The sequence below is a fragment of the Zootoca vivipara genome, chromosome 9 (genome assembly GCF_963506605.1).
Source record: "Zootoca vivipara chromosome 9, rZooViv1.1, whole genome shotgun sequence".
NCBI lineage: Eukaryota > Metazoa > Chordata > Lepidosauria > Squamata > Lacertidae > Zootoca > Zootoca vivipara.
The window spans coordinates 67,861,029-67,879,177 of record NC_083284.1 but is presented as its reverse complement, the minus strand read 5'-3'; the positions used below and the strand labels follow the sequence as shown (position 1 = coordinate 67,879,177).

The 18,149-nt window shown below is 39.1% G+C and overlaps 1 protein-coding gene across 1 annotated transcript in view; it reads right to left on the bottom strand.

Moving 5' to 3' along the window:
• The window catches only part of DHX15 (DEAH-box helicase 15), a 46,149-nt gene that overhangs the window by 3,551 nt on the left and 24,449 nt on the right, over window positions 1–18,149 (bottom strand). Inside the window, exons 6-12 of the mRNA XM_060278958.1 lie at window positions 14,809–14,976; window positions 13,041–13,127; window positions 12,246–12,395; window positions 10,453–10,561; window positions 9,316–9,507; window positions 5,578–5,700; window positions 993–1,183 (exon numbers count right to left, since the gene is read on the bottom strand). Of these exons, the coding sequence (XP_060134941.1) occupies window positions 993–1,183; window positions 5,578–5,700; window positions 9,316–9,507; window positions 10,453–10,561; window positions 12,246–12,395; window positions 13,041–13,127; window positions 14,809–14,976 (1,020 nt within the window). The remainder of the gene's footprint in view (window positions 1–992; window positions 1,184–5,577; window positions 5,701–9,315; window positions 9,508–10,452; window positions 10,562–12,245; window positions 12,396–13,040; window positions 13,128–14,808; window positions 14,977–18,149) is intronic.

Below are 18,149 nucleotides of genomic sequence, written 5' to 3'. Positions count from 1 at the left end.
AGAAATCTCAGGTATATTCTTAAGGGTTGTATCTATAAAATGTGTCCCGTTCATACAATGGCTTTTGCTTGTACAGCAGAGTTCCTCTCCTCACCATGTCTCCACCTAACTCTGTTCTGGGGGATTAAGTGTGATCCCCCAGGAACAGAAGAAGTCCTTGTGCAAATGGGACAGTCCCTTGCTTTTAAACTCCCTGTAACTGGGTTAGATAATCTGCATTCTATTAAAACGGCAGCTCATACCATGGATTAAACTAATTATAAACCACTTGTAGGCTTCCCATGGATGTCTTGGTTGGACACTGTGAGAACAGGAATGTGGACTTTTGGGGCTTTGGTCTGATCCAGAAGGGCTGTTCTTATGTTCTCGAGTGACCACTTTCAAAATACAATCTGCTCTCATTCACTATGGCCCAACCTGTACTTAATAAAGGAGGGACCTGGCTATTCCACAACAGTTCAGTTGTAGAGTATAGGTCAAAACGTAAGCAAACATTAAAACAAAGCACCCAGCTATAATAATTTACCCATATATAACATATAATTGGAAGTCCCCCACTCCACCCCCGGTAGGTCACATATCTAAAATTATGCAGTTTAAAAGACAGCCTGTTTTTTATAATCTCTTAAATCTTTCATTAAACAAAGTATGTATGTTTATTTTTTAAAAAATGAGTATCTACTCTGCAAGGAGGCAACTACCAGAGGCAAAAACTAACCAGCATGGTGCCACCAATGTAAAGAATTGCATGAGAAAAGAGACAGGTCCCAATCCTAAGGAGCCTCAGTGTCTCTATTTTAACAGATGGAGAGACAGAGAGAGGAGCACTTTTCAAAATGTGCCGTGTTAGAATTCCCCTATGCTATTTGCCTGTCTGTCAGAGTTGCCCAATAATCAGGTTGTATAAATCATAGCTAAATACTAAACACATTTTTAATCATTTCGAAGGGGTGCAGAATTACAGATTTCCATGTATTTTATATGCAACATACCTGCATGAAGTAACCAGTAACCAAAGCCTTCCTAATATTGATGTAATAGTCCCTGCTTGTGAAGTCTGTGCTTCTACGCGGCAAATTAAATCTGTCCATGATTCGTGACAGCTGTTGGCGTACATTGTCTGCAGACATCAGGGACCTGTAGTTAATGAAGTTGTCATAACACCACTGAACCGATTCATGATCTGCAATGTTAAAAAAAAAAGTCATGAATCATCTAAAAATGAACATTTTACCAAATTAAAACAAGTACACAAAGAGAAACCAGCTGAATGGTCAACCCACTGAACCGATTAAAAAAACCGAATGACACTGTTTTATTTAAACAGCAACTGCTACACCTTTTCAGCTGCTCTTAATTTGCGTCTGCTGTCGGTAAATAAGATTACAACGACAAGTGGACAAGAACTGAAGTGGCTAGAAATTAGGGGGGGCACAAAGAAAATAAAAAATACTGAATTGCTAAGTTTTTCAAAAAAAAATTAGCTCAAGGAGATAATAGGAAATCTGATGGGAGAAAAGGTAAACAGTAGGAAGTCATTATAGGGTAGTACAACCAATGGGTTATTTTTTTACAAGTTCTATACATCTAGAAATGATTTTGTCGTACCATATATGAACAAACTAGCTGTTTTCAGGCTATGGACAGCTGCTACTTTCTAGGAATTTTTTTTCCTAAAGAACATTTATTCTGATCCATTAGCACATAGGTGCAGCAGCTGGAATTATGCAATCCTAGTCCTTTCTAAAGGAAGCTTGGGAAAACGTGCATTCACAAATGCACACAAACACCCAGTTAGTATTGTTTCAACTTTCTAAAGAGGGCTACATGCACACAACCTTGGCTCTTGGATTGACCAGTGGAATTACATGGGACAATATCCCTCTTCAGATATTCTTTTAGAAACAAGCACACACCATTGCATTACAGTGAGAGCAGAGATGAGCCTGTTTGATGGGTCTGCTGCATTCCTGCCGACTCCCTACACAATTTAGAACCTTTCATGTGGAGAATTTCACTTTCCAAAACATGGAAGGCAATGAATGAAGCTGGTGATGGGCATATGCCAGAGAAGGAGGGCCAACTCTCATGTTCCCCCTCTCACTCTAATCGCACAACGTTTGAATGCACAAAGAGGAAGATCCCACAGAAGGAAACACAAGCACTAAGTACCATGAAGCCTGAGGAATGCTGCAATTTTACCAGCCATTCACATTCTTTCAATGTGGAAATGTGCTGGTGTTACCAAATAGAACAGATTTGCCCTGCTGAAGAAACCTGAAGACCATCTATGAGCTCTTCAGAGAGCACATAGGGATATTCAAACTATAGATGAAGAATGTGCATAACAGCTGTGATACAAATGAATAAAATAGGCAGCCTGTAACGATAAAACTTCAAACCATAAGGAACACATTTTCTACCACAGAATTCTCACAGCCAACTAGTACCTGCCATTACACTTCTGATCTTCCATTTTAACATTAAACGCTCTTTGCTTTGCTTATTTCAACTACTTGGGAGAAGAGCGAATCTATTTCGAGCTATTTTCCCATCTGCCAAGCCACTATTTTCAAATTTTAATTTACAGATTATGCAAGGAAGTGCAACCTCTGTGTCAGGTAAATTCTGTGTCAGGAAGCAGAGTAATTTACTATTTCATAGAGATAGGGATCAGTTTTGACATGAAAGCTATTGATAGAAAATAAGAATTGAAAGCTAGGGTGTCATTCAAAGTAATTCTTTGGAAGAGAGAATTGGTTTATCTTCTCTTGTCACTGTGATCTTGGTCTTACTTCTTACATAGACTTGACTAAAGAGTGATGTTATTGGAAGATTGAATGCATTAGTACAGACAACACTCAAGAAGCAAACAATATCCCTGTGACAAAGTTATCACAAATACTCTGTCTTCTGAATGAACACCTATCTACCCATTACTCAGTGTCATTCAGAATAATTGTAGCATTCCAAAACTCAGGCACTTCAGCTAGCTGTGACTGGTCTCATATTCAGGAGTGCAATACGTTTTGAGCCTGCATTTTAATCTAGAATTCCAGTTCACCTTCCCCCTCCCCACTGAGAAATTTTCAGAATGTCCCTAACAAAAATTCCAACTTTGAGTCATTAATGTCCTCACCAATTTAGCACCCAGGATCTCTAAATAATGGAGATTGATTGGTCTCTTATTAACAGAACACTCAGACTTAATTTCATTTCAGTCATGAGCAGAAAAATACATTAAATATTTCCTTTCAAGTATAGCCAGGGGTCCTCAAATTCTGGCAGGCCCTGGCAGCCAAAATTTTATTTTCTACTGTCTAGATGTGATGTCCTATCACACTATGATATTACAGCAGTTTTATATGCATTTTCAAAACAAGTATCAATTTATCCAGAGTGAAGTTAGGGTTAAACATGGGATTTACAGTGAGGGGAATAAGTATTTGATCCCCTGCTAAATTTGCCTGTTTGCCCTCTGACGAAGAAATGACCAGTCAATAATTTTAATGGTAGGTTTATTGTAGCTGTGAGAGATGGAATAACAACAGGAAAACCCCCAGAAACCCAGAAGACAAAAGTCAGAGATTGATGTGCATTATAATGAGTGAAATAAGTATTTGATCCCTTTGCAAAAGATGACTTAGTACTTGGTGGCAAAACCCTTGTTGACAATTACAGAGGTCAGACGTTTCTTGTAGGTGGCCACCAGGTTTGCACACATCTCAGGAGGTATTTTGTCCCACTCCTCTTTGCAGATCCTCTCCAAGTCAGTAAGATTTCGAGGCTGATGTGTAGCTACTCGAACCTTCAGCGCCCTCCACAGATTTTTCGATGGGATTAAGGTCTGGAGACTAGCTAGGCCACTCCAGGACCTTAATGTGCTTCTTCTTGAGCCACTCCTTTGTTGCCTTGGCCGTGTGTTTTGGGTCATTGTCTTGCTGGAATACCCATCCTCGACTCATTTTCAATGCACTGGCTGAGGGAAGGAGGTGCTCACCCAAGATTTGATGAAACATGGTCCCGTCCATCGCCCCTTCGATGCGGTGAAGGTGTCCTGTCCCCTTAGCAGAAAAACACCCCCAAAGCATAATATGTCTGCCTCCATGTTTGACAGTGGGGGTGGTGTTCTTGGGGTTATAGGCAGCATTCCTCCTCCTCCAAACACGGTGAGTTGAGTTGATACCAAAGAGCTCAATTTTGGTCTCATCTGACCACAACACTTTCACCCAGTTCTCCTCTGGGTCATTCAGATGTGCATTGGCAAACTGCAGATGGGCCTGTACATGGGCTGTCTTGAGCAAGGGGACCTTGCGGGCTCTGCAAGATCTCAGTTCTTCACAGCGTAATGTGTTACCAACTGTTTTCATGGTGACTATGGTCCCAACTGCCCTGAGATCCTTGACAAGTTCCCCCCGTGTAGTTCTGGGCTGCTTCATCACCGTTCTCATGATCATTGCAACTCCGCGAGATGAGATCTTGCATGGAGCCCCAGACTGAGGGAGGTGGGCAGTTATTTTGTCTTTCTTCCATTTGCGAATTATTGCACCAACTGTTGTCACCTTCTCACCAAGCTGCTTGGCAATATTTAGCAGGGGATCAAATACTTTCCCCCCTCACTGTATATGAAAACTTTAGAATAAGTGTGAAATAGATTTTTTTGAAGCAGTCGAAGCCACACACACAAGATACTCTAAAAGTTGTAATGTCCAACCCAGCGCAAAGTGTTTCTTTCCCAACCCCAGTTATCATATTGGCCTTATTATAGAGAATAGAAAAACTATCGCTCCAGGCATCACAGTTCATCTTCAAAAGCCACGTGTTTAACAGAGGCCTCAGAGCCAGTGAAAGAGAAGTGCCTGACTCAAACTCCTAGGAGCCAAGGTCCCTTCGACTTTTACTTAGCAATTATTTAGGACCCTGGTCACCACACAAACAACCTGGTATATTTTACAATTACTTTAAGGTTTTGCCTTATTTTCAAGTTTTGTTATTCCTTTGGCGCAGAGGGAAAGCTTATGCTGAAACTGTGAGACAGAGGGAAGTTTTTAATGTGTGGTGCTTTACTGTATTCTGGAAGCTGCCGAAGTGGCTGGGGCAACCCAGTAAAATGGGTGGCATATAAATAACAACAACAACAACAACAACAACAATCTACTGCTAACTACCATTATTATTATTATTATTATTATTATTATTATTATTATGAATTATTTATTATTATTTATCATAATCATGGCCTTCCTGATTTGTACACAGTGCTATGCCACACTGGCTAAAAGTATTTCATCTTACAGATAATCTCTCTTATAAGCAGTAGCGTGTAACAATGCAGTAGAGCAGGCATGCCCAAACTTCGGCCCTCCAGATATTTTGGACTACAATTTCCATCTTCCCCGACTACTGGTCCTGTTAGCTAGGGATCATGGGAGTTGTAGGCCAAAACATCTGGAGGGCCGCAGTTTGGGGATGCCTGCAGTAGAGGAAGATCTACAGCAGGAGTGAATACCGACCTATCAGATTGTCAACACTCTATATCAGCAAATAATACAAGCAGCCCAGCCAGTTTATACTTACTTTGTTTGAAAGCATGGTAGACATTCAGCAACGTCAAATGATCTCCATCTATGTGGGCGAACCTCATCTTGGCCTCATCCGCCGCTTTCTTGGCTTCCGTGGGGCGAACAAAACACTGTGGGACTAAACAAGGTTGGTATGGGCCCAACACAAACGCCCATATCGATGAGTCACGCATTCACAGATAGAGGAATAAGGCCTAGCTAGGTCAGTTCACAGAGCATAGGGCAGGGCAGGATGGCCTCCAACTGCATCTTGGACTGTCTACTACCTTGATTTGGTACATCAACACCTAACCACATCTGCAAGACAAGAGGGTTTCAAAGCTACAGAATGCCTGATTATTTTGACTAGAAGTAGGCATCAAAAGAAAATCTGAAGGCCATCAAAGCTCCAGTTAGGTAATGGAAAGATCATGTGACCCCCGTACAAAACCAAGTGCTGATAGCTCTGCCTTGCAGTGGAGACAGTGAATTAGATCCAGCGCCCCTCCCTCAAATGGAAGAGCTGCTTCTACTTGTGGAAGGGACTGGTACCAGATGGAGGAAGGGGGATAGGGTTTTCACTGATTCCCCCTTCTCTCTGCAACCTCCTTCAGTTCCCACATGTTCCAGAGGACACCGCCCCCCTCCGCCCCCAACACCAAGCCTCTGGAGAAGGTTTTTCCGTGGTCACAGAGGACTGCAGGGAGAAGGAAGAACGGGAGAAAACTGCTTCCCACCCTTCTAGCAGGAATGTCCCATGGGAACTCTGGATCCAACCCAATGAACATTTAAATAAGCAGTCTATGGCAAATGACCAAGATACACAGCAACCCTTGTAAAATGTTATGCCAACACCTAATCTAATCATAGAGAATATTAAGATGCATTATTCCTCCGTCACCAACAGCGGGCATTGCTATCAGCACTGGCAGACAGAAACATAGGTGAATAAGCATATTTAGATATAAACGTGTGTACGTGTGTATAGCAGTCCAGGGCTCTGAAGTTAGCGGCAGTGGTGGAAGGTAGACTGCTCAGCAGCTTTTTCAGTCCTTAACAAGCAAATCTGAATTTAGTGCATTGTTGACTCTACTAGTGCTCTTTACACATTGAACTCTTTAAACAATGCATTTTTTCCTGATTTAATTAAAAATGTCAAATTGAAGGATAATTAATAACCACAAGTAGTGATTTTACTATTTATGGTAGGTAAACACTCCATAAAGCAGCTCATTTGATGCTAGCACAAGCTTCTCTGACTTATAGAAATTATGTGTATGTCTTTCATACATGCTTCTAAGTCTTTCCCCTAGAAATTTTGTGCAAATATTCCACTTAAAACCTACACGTGTTTAACTAAAACCAAACATAATGGATGATGAAAGAACAGAATGAATGTCTACCTGCCATTTAAACTTCATGGTATTTTTGCTTTGGTCACAACCAAAGTTTAAAGAGGCTCCTATCACTATTTTTAAAAAATAAGTAATACAGTCGTACCTCGGGTTGCGAACACCTCGGGTTACGAACAACCCGGGTTACGAACTTCGCAAACACGGAAGTATTTTCGCCCCGTGCGCATGCGCAAAGCGCGAAAATAGCGCTTTGCACATAACGGCGGTTCGGGCCCTTTTCGGGTTACGAACTGCGACCTGGAACAGATCGCGTTCGTAACCCGAGTTACCACTGTACAGACAACTTTTACATTGGTCTTTTAGCCTCCTAACTGCACAGACACACTGGGAAAAGATTGATAACAATATGAAAATTGAATATTCTGCACAACTGCAATATGTCAACAGAAGTACTGCAAGAACCACACTGTTTACAGTGCATAATTTAAAAAATGAACCAAAGTCCATTCTACAAAACAGAGTAGTCCAAAGACAGGAAATTCTTTGAATTATTTGGCTCTAAGGCTAATAAAAAGCATTCATCATTATGGCAAAAATCCATTAATTCATTGGTGTAATAACTAGTATTTACATATAAAAATTAGTTGTGTTATTACTGTAAGTTGTAGAATGAAAAGCTGTACTTTTTATAATTTGCTTAAAGGCATCTTATTATGGCTTTAGTTTAAAAATTCAAAATTACTTCAGTTTGGGTAGCTTTGGTAAGCAGTACTATTTCCTCTTTCATTTTATCTAACATTTATGTCCATTTAATTTTTTGCACACATCTATACCCACACACCTGAAACTCAGGGAGACTTACTTCTGAGTAGACTGGTATAGTCCTGTACTCTAAACCCAGGGTGTCATGGCTCCCTTCACAAATATGTTTATTGATTCTGTTGGTGACACTTTAGAAAGCAACATGATTTTAGAATACTGCACCTTAACTGCATCCAAGGAAATAGCTATCCCTCAGAATAAGATTAATTTTTTTTAAGATTGTGTGCTAGTAATAAAATACTGTAACAAATAATGAATGCACCCGTTCTTAATTTTAAAAGCATGAAGGTATAAATATTTTGAAAAGTATTTGTAGAGGGCAAGGTTAAAGTAAAATGTCTTCCTTCAAAATACTGACATATGCAGTTAAAGAAATTAATACTATGCAGTTGGAAGCAAGAGCTCGCATCAAGTCTTTGATGGAAATGTATGGCATAAAAAGGCAGGCATCAACCTACCACCACCTCCGCAGAGAAGACAACAATTTACATGAAACAATTAGATTCTGCCCTGCCCAGCTGCTCTGAGTCTGAACTGTCAAAATTCTGCAATAAACATTGTAGCTTGCTTTTCGAAAAATATTGTTAATATGCTGCAATAATAAAGTGATGGATTGTCTTACTCAAAACCTTTTATCTTACTTGCCATCTTGTTGAGATCTTGTTGAATGTACAATACGGTGAGAAGTTACTATGGGAAGGGTTTAAGCACATACAAAATATGTATTTCTTGCCTTACCTGCACAGATTCTGAGCAGGTTTTTAAAAAAGATTTAGGCTGGTACCCAAAGAAAATACTAGTTCCACATGTCAAACAGGGCTCCGGGCTTGAGCTTCTCAAACAGCAGCATCCCTGTGCAAACCACTTTTGAAACTGAAGTCAACTTTCAAAAGCAGCATGCGATATGGCTGGGGATGCTTCTCAAAGTTTTAAAAATCCCACTAGGCAGGCCCAAGTCCTCAGATCCATCCAGGCAACTCTTTGGATTCCAGCCCTAATGAAAACTTGTCCACTGTAACAAAAGACTGCTGTTCAGACAAGTCCACACTACAATTTCTGCATCTGCCACCTTTTAAAAAAACTGTGACACATTAATGCTAAGAAAATGTTTTCTCTGCCTAGCATTCCCTTTTATCAATGAAAACCTGAGACGTTTATGCTAGGATTCTTCTACAGAAAAACTGGTACATACTAGCTATGTAAGTGGCGACCACAAGTTAAAGGGCTGAAGATAAAGTGGATTGTTATTACTATCAATCACTTGGTAACAAAAAAAATGGGCATAAGTTAAAAATTTAAGAGACAGAAATGAACTCCTATGATCTGGAATCCTTAGCAGGTATACTTTTTTTGCTGCCATGAGAGAAGTTAGACCATTTCACACACAATGACTTCTTTAGCTTCAGTGTTGATTTCATTTATAAACTTTACTCCATTATGTATCACACTATACAATAACTTTGAAAGGCACAGTTCAAACTTTTTAGAAGTTATAAGTCCTGTTGCAGGAACAATAATACAAGCTTCCCCTAACTGGAGATCTGTGTTTTGATTGGCATCTCTGTCCCTGCTATTACCTGACAGCATGGCAGTAATAGATAGAATCTCATTAGAACAGTTGTAGTCGCAACTTGCTATAACCATTTTAGCCAGCTGTGGATCGAGAGGAAATTCTGCCATCATGGATCCCAGTTCAGTCAAGTCTCCATCATCATTTAAAGCAGCTAGGTAATTCAAAAGCTCAAGTGCTCTCATCAAGGTCTCTGGAGCTGCAAAAAAAACACACCAATATACTCTTATAAATTAATCTGCCTTTAGGAAGCAAAAATGTAAGTACACTTTTATAAGCAATCTCATTTTCCATTTTTGTAGCTGACAAAATCCAGAATACAATCTACCAGAAAATTAAGTCACTGAGATTTAGCCACCAATGAATCAAATAAAACTCAAATCTGCTTTAGGGTTGTGTTCAACAAGAATCAGATCTGTTTTCGGATTAGCCATTTCTCTAAGTAGGGATATTGATGAAATTGTATTTGGCATAAAATACTTGCCAAAACCTATGGCAAGTTCTTATCTTTCTTTCTTTTTTATATATATATATAAAAAAACACTCGCAAGCCTTCTTCAGTCATTACTCAACAGGAACACAGGAAGTTGCCTTTTACTGAGTTAGACCATTAATCCATTTACGTCTAGATTGCATGCACTGTCTGGCAATGCAGTGGCTCTCCACGATTTCAGATTAGAGACCCTTCCAGCCATATCTCGGGATTGAACCTGATGCCATATGCTCTACTACTGAGATGTGGCCCTTCCCTAAACACTTTAAAAGCCAAATTGTTACAATACCTTGTAACACAGGATCAACACTGCATTCCAAAACAAGCTGCAGCCCAAGCAAATTATGGTGACCATTGCCTCATGCTGTTCATCATCAGAACACCTATCTTGCATTTTATGTGCCATACATTCACAAGTTCAGCAGGAAGCTAGCAAAGGCATTGTGGCTTCCATTTTTTACGCGTGACAAAAGAATACTGATTAGTTACTATTGGACTTCCTACTCATCTTTCTGTTTAGACTGATAATATGGTATATTCTCTTTAGGGAACGAATTTATTTCAGGCTACAGCAAAGCTCCTGACAAAACAACGATCTAGATATTGCTTATTATATTACTGCATGTTAAGTTTTTACAAAAAAAAACATACCTGGTGGGTCCATAAAATCAAAATGAACCAAATCATCTATGCCTAGTTTCTTCAGCTGTAATACCACAGAACCCAAGTTGGACCTTAGAATTTCAGGATAGGTGTTGTCCTGGAAAACAAATATTTTATTAATTTTGGTTTCACTTTAGTATTGTATCTGTAATTTTTCCCATTATCAGAAAGCATGAAGACTGCATCCACAGCTGGCACAGAAGACGACAGCCTCAGTTGGCCATACCCGGGGTTGTAAATGTGGTAGTTTTACCTGTCCCAATGGCCCAAGACACAATTAAACTATAGATCTCTGTCCATTAATATACTTACGTTCATTTATTGAACAGGACTTAGACTGGGGGGGGGGGGAGAGGGCGTTGTTGTTGCTTGTTATTAAATTATGCAGTTTTATGTTTTTAAATTGTAAACTATTCTGTAATTCTCAGATGAAGGGCATTATAGAAATTTAATTATATACCGGTATTTAAAATAATAATAGATGCAATGAAAACTGTATGACACAAAAGTATACCCATCATGCTGAAGATATAAACACAATAAGCACCCCTTTAAAAAGAAGTCAAAATAGATTTAATCTATATTGTTACGACAATGATGTCAAATTTATCAACCCGCAAGATTACATAAAGAAATTACAAAACAGTATTTCCCTTTGAAGTACTGGGTGTATTGGGGAGAGAAACATAACATCTGGCAATGCAAAACATTTTGTGTTCAATATCTGCTAAAAAGATTGGAATATCATTGTAAAACAGAGCAAGTTAAACTTTACAATGAAATGGATACAAGACCTAGGTCATTTTTAAAAAATTAATCTTTAGAAAAGTATCTGGAAGTAAAATGACAAAACTACATAGCACGTCTCAAAAACCATGCAAAATTATGCATACTTAAGTTATTCTATACTGGAAATGTGAAGAAAAGAAATGGGAACTTTATTTCAATTTATGCTGGCTTGTTCTTTTGCTAAGAAATACTGGTCTAACAGGGCAATCAAGAATAAAGACCCTTTTATACTGTTATTAATATTCCTATTTACAAAATCCATAAAGAGGCACTTCTACCTTGCTTGACAACAATGGCCACAATTGTTTATGCAAAGATCTGTGTATGTGTGTATGCAATGGTTAAGTATTCAATGGTAAAGTTCCATGGGCATAAATCTACCACCAGTGATGTTCCCATTAGCAGCAGCCAGCATTTAACTTAAAATACCTCAAACCAGAATTGGGTATTCTAGGGACAGAAGGACAGGGACTGGTTCATCGGGGAGGCCCCAGGATCAAGCCCCTCATTCATACCAGCATGGAGCTTTCTCATACTGAAAACCAAGGGATAGAATTGCACACACAAAAAGTATCCCTATGGGAGAAGGAGGCGGGAGGCAAGTCAGGGTCCCTCCCTGAACCTCCTACCTCAGCTGGCACAAACTAGCAGGACTTTGGCAGTGGGAGTTGACTTGCTTCCTTGTCCCCACCTGAGACGCACTCAGAATTACACTGTACTTGAGATCAAGGCAAATGAAAATGTTGAACATCTTCAATCCGAGAAGCAGAAGTAGTATCAGAAGAGTAATATCACACTCAACAACCTTCCACAACCAAAATAATCTAACAAGGCTGACAGTCAAGTCTTCTAGCATGATACATAGTTCGCAGCTCAAAAGGGAAACTATTATTACGTCTTTTGATGATGCATTTATTTTTGGACATCCTGTATTAAACTCTAGTGTAATAATTGGCTTCTAAAACAAATCTTTAAAAAAGGAATTTACGCACCTGCATCTCGGTTTTGTAAGCCTTCTCCGTATATAGTCGGAAGCACTTGCCTGGCCTAGTACGACCAGCACGACCAGCTCTTTGCTGAGCAGAAGCTTTACTTATTGCAGTCACCAAAAGAGACTCTACTCTTATACGAGGATTGTATACCTATTTGACGGAAGAGTTAAGTACAGAAAACTAGCATGAGTACTGCACACAAAGTTAAAACATGAAATATGTAAGAAGAAATCCATTCCAATAGGTGGCTTTTAAAACAAGGAATGAAACTAAGCCATATCTATTGCCAATATCTACTACTATTTTGTTCACTTTTGAAGTAGAATCTACTAAGCAGGTTGGTGTCACAGTTGGTTTTTAAAGCAAGAGAGAATGGCTTTCCACATGCTGCACTGGAGTTTTGTAACTAAGTGTAACTGAATCCTCATTGACTCAGAGAATCTTAGAGCTCGAAGGGACCCTGCAAATCATGTAGCAGTCCAACCCACTGCAGTGCAGGAATATGCAGCTATCTCACACCGGACACAAACCTGCAATCTTGGCGTTATGAGTACCATGTGCTATCAAAAATATTATTCCAGAAACTGAGGGCTGCTACAACATGAACTCTTATAGCACTGGTCTACTTGTTGCACAGCACTTGTACCTACTTTTTCCTTCCACTTACGGATCCACGCAATTAACCCCATTAACCATAAAAAGTAGAAAAGAACACCAGAGACAGGTCAATTCTAAATAATTCCATCTTAACTTCAGGGGAAATAATCTATCATGTATGAAAGAATCTATGTTTACCTTTTGCTTGGCAAATCCAGGATCAATGACAAACACAACGCCATCTATTGTCAATGATGTCTCAGCAATATTGGTTGACACAACTACCTGTTGAACGATATAATAGATATAATACCTGTTGAACGATATAATTTGAAGCCTTTTTGTCAGGATTTCAAAGCCAGCATGGGCTGCTTGAAAGCCCATTGCAATCAGCTCTGCAAAGGATTTCCCACCCACACTGCTCATTGTAACCTCCTTCAAACCTCAGAGGTTTAAACAAGCAGTGTGTACCTTAGTAGAGCTCTAGGGTGGGGAGAGGTGATTCGCAGCTTCACCCTCCCCCCTCTTCTGCTCTTGCCTGAATCATCCTCCTTTCCTCCCCCTCCCTTCCCTTCCTCTGCCATTGCCGCACCTCTGATGCCATGTATTACATCAGTTATAGAGTGTGTGTGGCTTCCCCAGAATGGCCTGGCAGCCTGAATGGGAAAGCCAATGCAAATAGGTCATGCTACAAGGGTTTCTGCTTGCAAACAAAAATAGCTTTCACTGTTATTCTGTTGCCACCTGCAATATAAGCACTGCCACATTATGTAACCCAGCTGCATCATTCAACGTGGGTGAGGTCTCCAAACACAAGCAAGCATACCTTATTTTCAGGGAGACCTTTCCTTCAGCCCACTGCTGAACAACAATCTGGGGCATGCCAACATGAGCAGAATTATAGTTGTGACCACTCTGTTAGTTGTTATCCCAAGCCCCACACTCTTTCTAACAGCTGAAGCTGGGAGGACAAAGCAGGGCCTTGAAAGAATGCAGCTCAGAAATATGAACATCTCATATCTTTATTCTAGATAACAGGTCTTCAAATGGTGCTGCTGGAACCACTAGTGGGTCAAGCCCTGATCCAAGGTGGGTCACAACAGGAACACTACCACCATGGTCAACAATTAAGAAATGGGTTCCCCAAAGCATGTTTGGATTAAAAGCAGGTCCCAGATCGGAAAAGGTTGAAGAAACCAGTTCTAGATCACCATACCAGGTGATTAATCATATTAAAAAAATGTTAGGTTTCTGGCTTCTGGCTACTTTGAACTTAAGAGAGAACTATAAAGTGTCATTATAATTATAACACTCACAACTATAAGTCTGCCAAATCACCTCAAGGCTGCTTTGGTACCATATGGTGCCTTGAAACATCAGTTTGAGAAATAACACGTCGATCCAGTTCTCAAACTGCATACTAAGATTCTCCTTTTCCCACCCCTCTATTGAAATTTTTCTAAAATTCTATTTCACTGAAATCTTTTAAATCATACATTTAAAGTTAATACATTAATGATTACAAATTAAGTTCATTGATTTCTTTATTTTTAAAATTAAACAACATGATTCATTTCTGTTTACAGGACAAAGCTAAACGCTCTGATTTCCATGTGGAAGAAAAGAACATTGCAGAAATCACAAATGATGAACTTAAACATCACAGCACCCTAAAATCAACTGGAAAGACACAAAGGGTGAGAGATGAGAAAGAATATTTCCCAAATATTATGGTAGAACGTGTGAAGCTCAAAGTTAAGTCTTTCCCCAAACATTACGGTAGAACATGTGAAGCTCAAAGTTAAGTTCTTTTGCGATGCACAGTAACCAGATTACGGCAATATATGCCAAGCTATAAAATATTTACAGTGTAATTCCATACATGTCTACTCTGAAATAAGTTTCACTGATTTCAATGTGACTCTCACGTAAGCAGGTATAAGGATAATAGTGTCAATAACTTTACCTTTCGTCCTATTGCACCATTTGTTTTTTTGGGAGGGGGAGGCTCAAAAATCCTCTGTTGCTGCTGTGGCGGAAGTGTAGAATATAATGGAATGATTTTAATGTCACCAACTTCAGGGCCCAGATCATCGATTTCACGCTTTATCCTCTTACAGGCTTCATCTATTTCCTACAGAAACAAGAGTCCATGAAAACTTTAAACTTTTTTCCAGCTTAATGGCTGTGAAGGCTTTTGGGGGAAAAGAAGACTCGCTACAAAACAAGTTATTTTTAAACTAATTTGGACATTTGTTGAATTTTCAATGGGACTTCCACAGCAGTTACAAGATGCCTCATAGTCTTTACTCCAATGAGCATAACAGCCTTATTTGCATTCAACACCCTTTTTCTTTTAGTCGTATTTCCTAATTAATTCTCTACAAATTGTACTAAAATTGAAATCTCTCACCCAGGAATATTAAACTGCACTCATGACCTTTTCAATTTTCAGAATCTAAAAGAAATTGATGTGCAAGATATTTTAAATAAGCCAATTAAGCTTTAATGTCACGTATCACTAATGCAATTATATGGAAGATTTGCTTCATTGTATCTAATGAGAACAAACACCTTTACAGTATAAACATAGATGCTCAAGAAGCAGCCTCCTCTCAGTCCAAGTTAACACGGTTTATGAAAGACCTCAGAACTCTTACTAAAAACTGTTTTGTATCTTCTTATGTAGAAGGCTACAGTATTATTGAACTTCAAGGTATTTATCAACAAGCTAAGATACTGTATTGCTAAAGTTCTGAGCAAGTCTCACCCATTAACTTATCCTATGGTGGAAAATACAGAATAACATGAATTGCAACATTATTACCACTTTATTTAATTCTAAAACAGATGAAGGCATGAACCATGCACTTTATACAGAGAGCTGCTACAGAAATTATGCTTCTACCACTTCTTTTCTAATCCAGACTTCAATGAAGATGTAGTTGTCTTTTGTTTCGAGTTCTATTCAACAATCTAGTATCACACCACCTACTGATCACTTTATACTTCAATAGAACTTGCTACAAAAAAGTCTCAAATATTAAGAGGGGAACTGGAACGGCATGAATATCTTTTTGAAATCAGAAACGGTTTTTTGTTTGTTTTTAGTTTCTTAGTGCTTTCTTGAAAAAATGATTTCAATGTAAAAAGAAATACCTCTATCACTCTGGGTTAGCATGCCCCCTACTGGTCTACTAAACTAGAAACAAAAAATATACACTTACTTTGTAAAGCTATGATTTAGGTATTTTGAGCTGCTGAGATGTTTAAAAAGTTCAGGCAACTTTCTAGTTATGTCACAAAAATAGTTTCAAAACAGGTGAAGCCAAAACCCAACCTATGATATATATCCAGTAACATGCAAAGTTTGTTAGCCTCATAGTAATTTGCTATAGATCAGAAACAATACCATGCATTCTAATATCTCCTGCTTATATTCACAATGAGTATATTGTGTGTTCTAATTGCAGTGAATGCATACTGTGACCATATTAGTTCAAAAGCATCAGACAATGTGGTTAAGATTATTTCGTGGAACCCAAGACTCTCTATAAAAGCGCTCACTCAATAGACATGGTCAATACTTAAAATATTAAAACGGAAGAATTTGAACTTTCCATTTTAGAATGTGGAAATCACCATAGTAGGTTTGTAAAACCTATATATGTCAGATTAAAAGAACACAAAATATGAATTCAAAATGGGCAGGGAGGTAGTTTCGTGGTTAATGACCAGATGATCTTATAGTAAGTTCAGTTCTCCAAATATGTGCTAGAATCAGAGTAAGATTCTACAGTTTGGTTTTTTGGATAGCCATAGAATCTGCTTGGAAACAAAAATAAGAGGTCACAGCAAGCCCCCTCAATTACTGCCAGGGTTGGGTCCTGCCATTGCTGCTACAGAAAAGAGCAAAGGCACTATTGGAATAGCAAGTGCTTCTATGAACAAGCATCTTTCTTCCACAGCACAGAGTGGAAAACAGGGCCACCAAAGCTATGAGATAGGACTCTCTGCACTTCCAAGAAAGGTTGCTAGGCAACAGTGACAGACTCTTAAGATATTTGTTTCTTCTGGGCACACCAATGAGCTGAAGCGTTGGCTCCCCAAGGAGAATGGAAGGGAAGTATTTTGCTCAGCAGCCTTTTCTGCCTGTGTGCCACTTTGAGGAGCCTCTGTACTTCTACTCTGCTGACCAGCAACCACAAAGTTTCCAATTCCACGACCCCTCAACTATGGAGAGCAAGGCTGAGGAAGTCCCAGCCTTGAAGTAATTCACATTATTCCACATCAACATGTGAACATAGTTGGTTTGTATCTGACATATAAATAAAAGGCCCATTTACATATGCAGCACCAGTCTATAGTAGCTCAAAATTCCAACCCCGGAAGTAGATATTATCAACTATATTGGATGGGAAGACAGGAAATGTTAAGAAACCAAAGCAGTAACAACAAACCACAGTAGGATATGAGACTTATTTTTTAAAAAAGCTAAGGTGTTTCTCACAAGGAGATCTTTGGAAGTCCTTCGAAATATCATTAATTTTTTTGTCCAGATTCATTTTGCCAAAGGGATTTGGCTAATCAAGAATAGTTTCTAATGCAACATTCTGTACTTGGATATACACCTGAGGATAGGCATGGAAACAGTGACAGAAATCCCAATTCCACACATGTAAAAGGCACAAGTTGCAAATGTACACATAATAGCCTTTCATAGCTGACACGATGTGCATACATTTGAATATGTATAGCCAGGTGGAAAGTGTTGCTGCAGAAGCCCCCTAACAGGTAACAGAATACAACAAGTACAACTAGAGCAGTGTTTCCTAAACTGCAGCCCAAGTGACCACAAGCAGTATAATACTCTTGTCTTACCAACCACCTGAAAGAACATGCAGAAAAGCAGGGTTGTTTTTTTGGGGGGTAAAGTCTTTGAAAAGGCACCACCAGAGCAATTAACACTGTGAGCAACTGTCTCATGTAATGGCCGCCACAAAGGTCTTTGAAGCAACCTACCACGTGGCTGTTGCAGTTTAAGAATCAATGGACTAGTAGTAATTTGACTGCTACACGATATCTAACAATGCCTTCCCTCTCTTCATACTGTGAGCTCTGTCTTTTGGCTGAAACACATAATACCAGCTATACCACAGTGCAGAAACAGTCAAATTTTAATTCCGATTTTTTTTCCTGCTGTCTTCCCACAGGACAGTCATAACATAAAAGAATATCTATATAGGAAAATGGTTCAGAATATAATAAAAAGATTAAGACTATCTGGACTAAAGGTTACTTTTAATA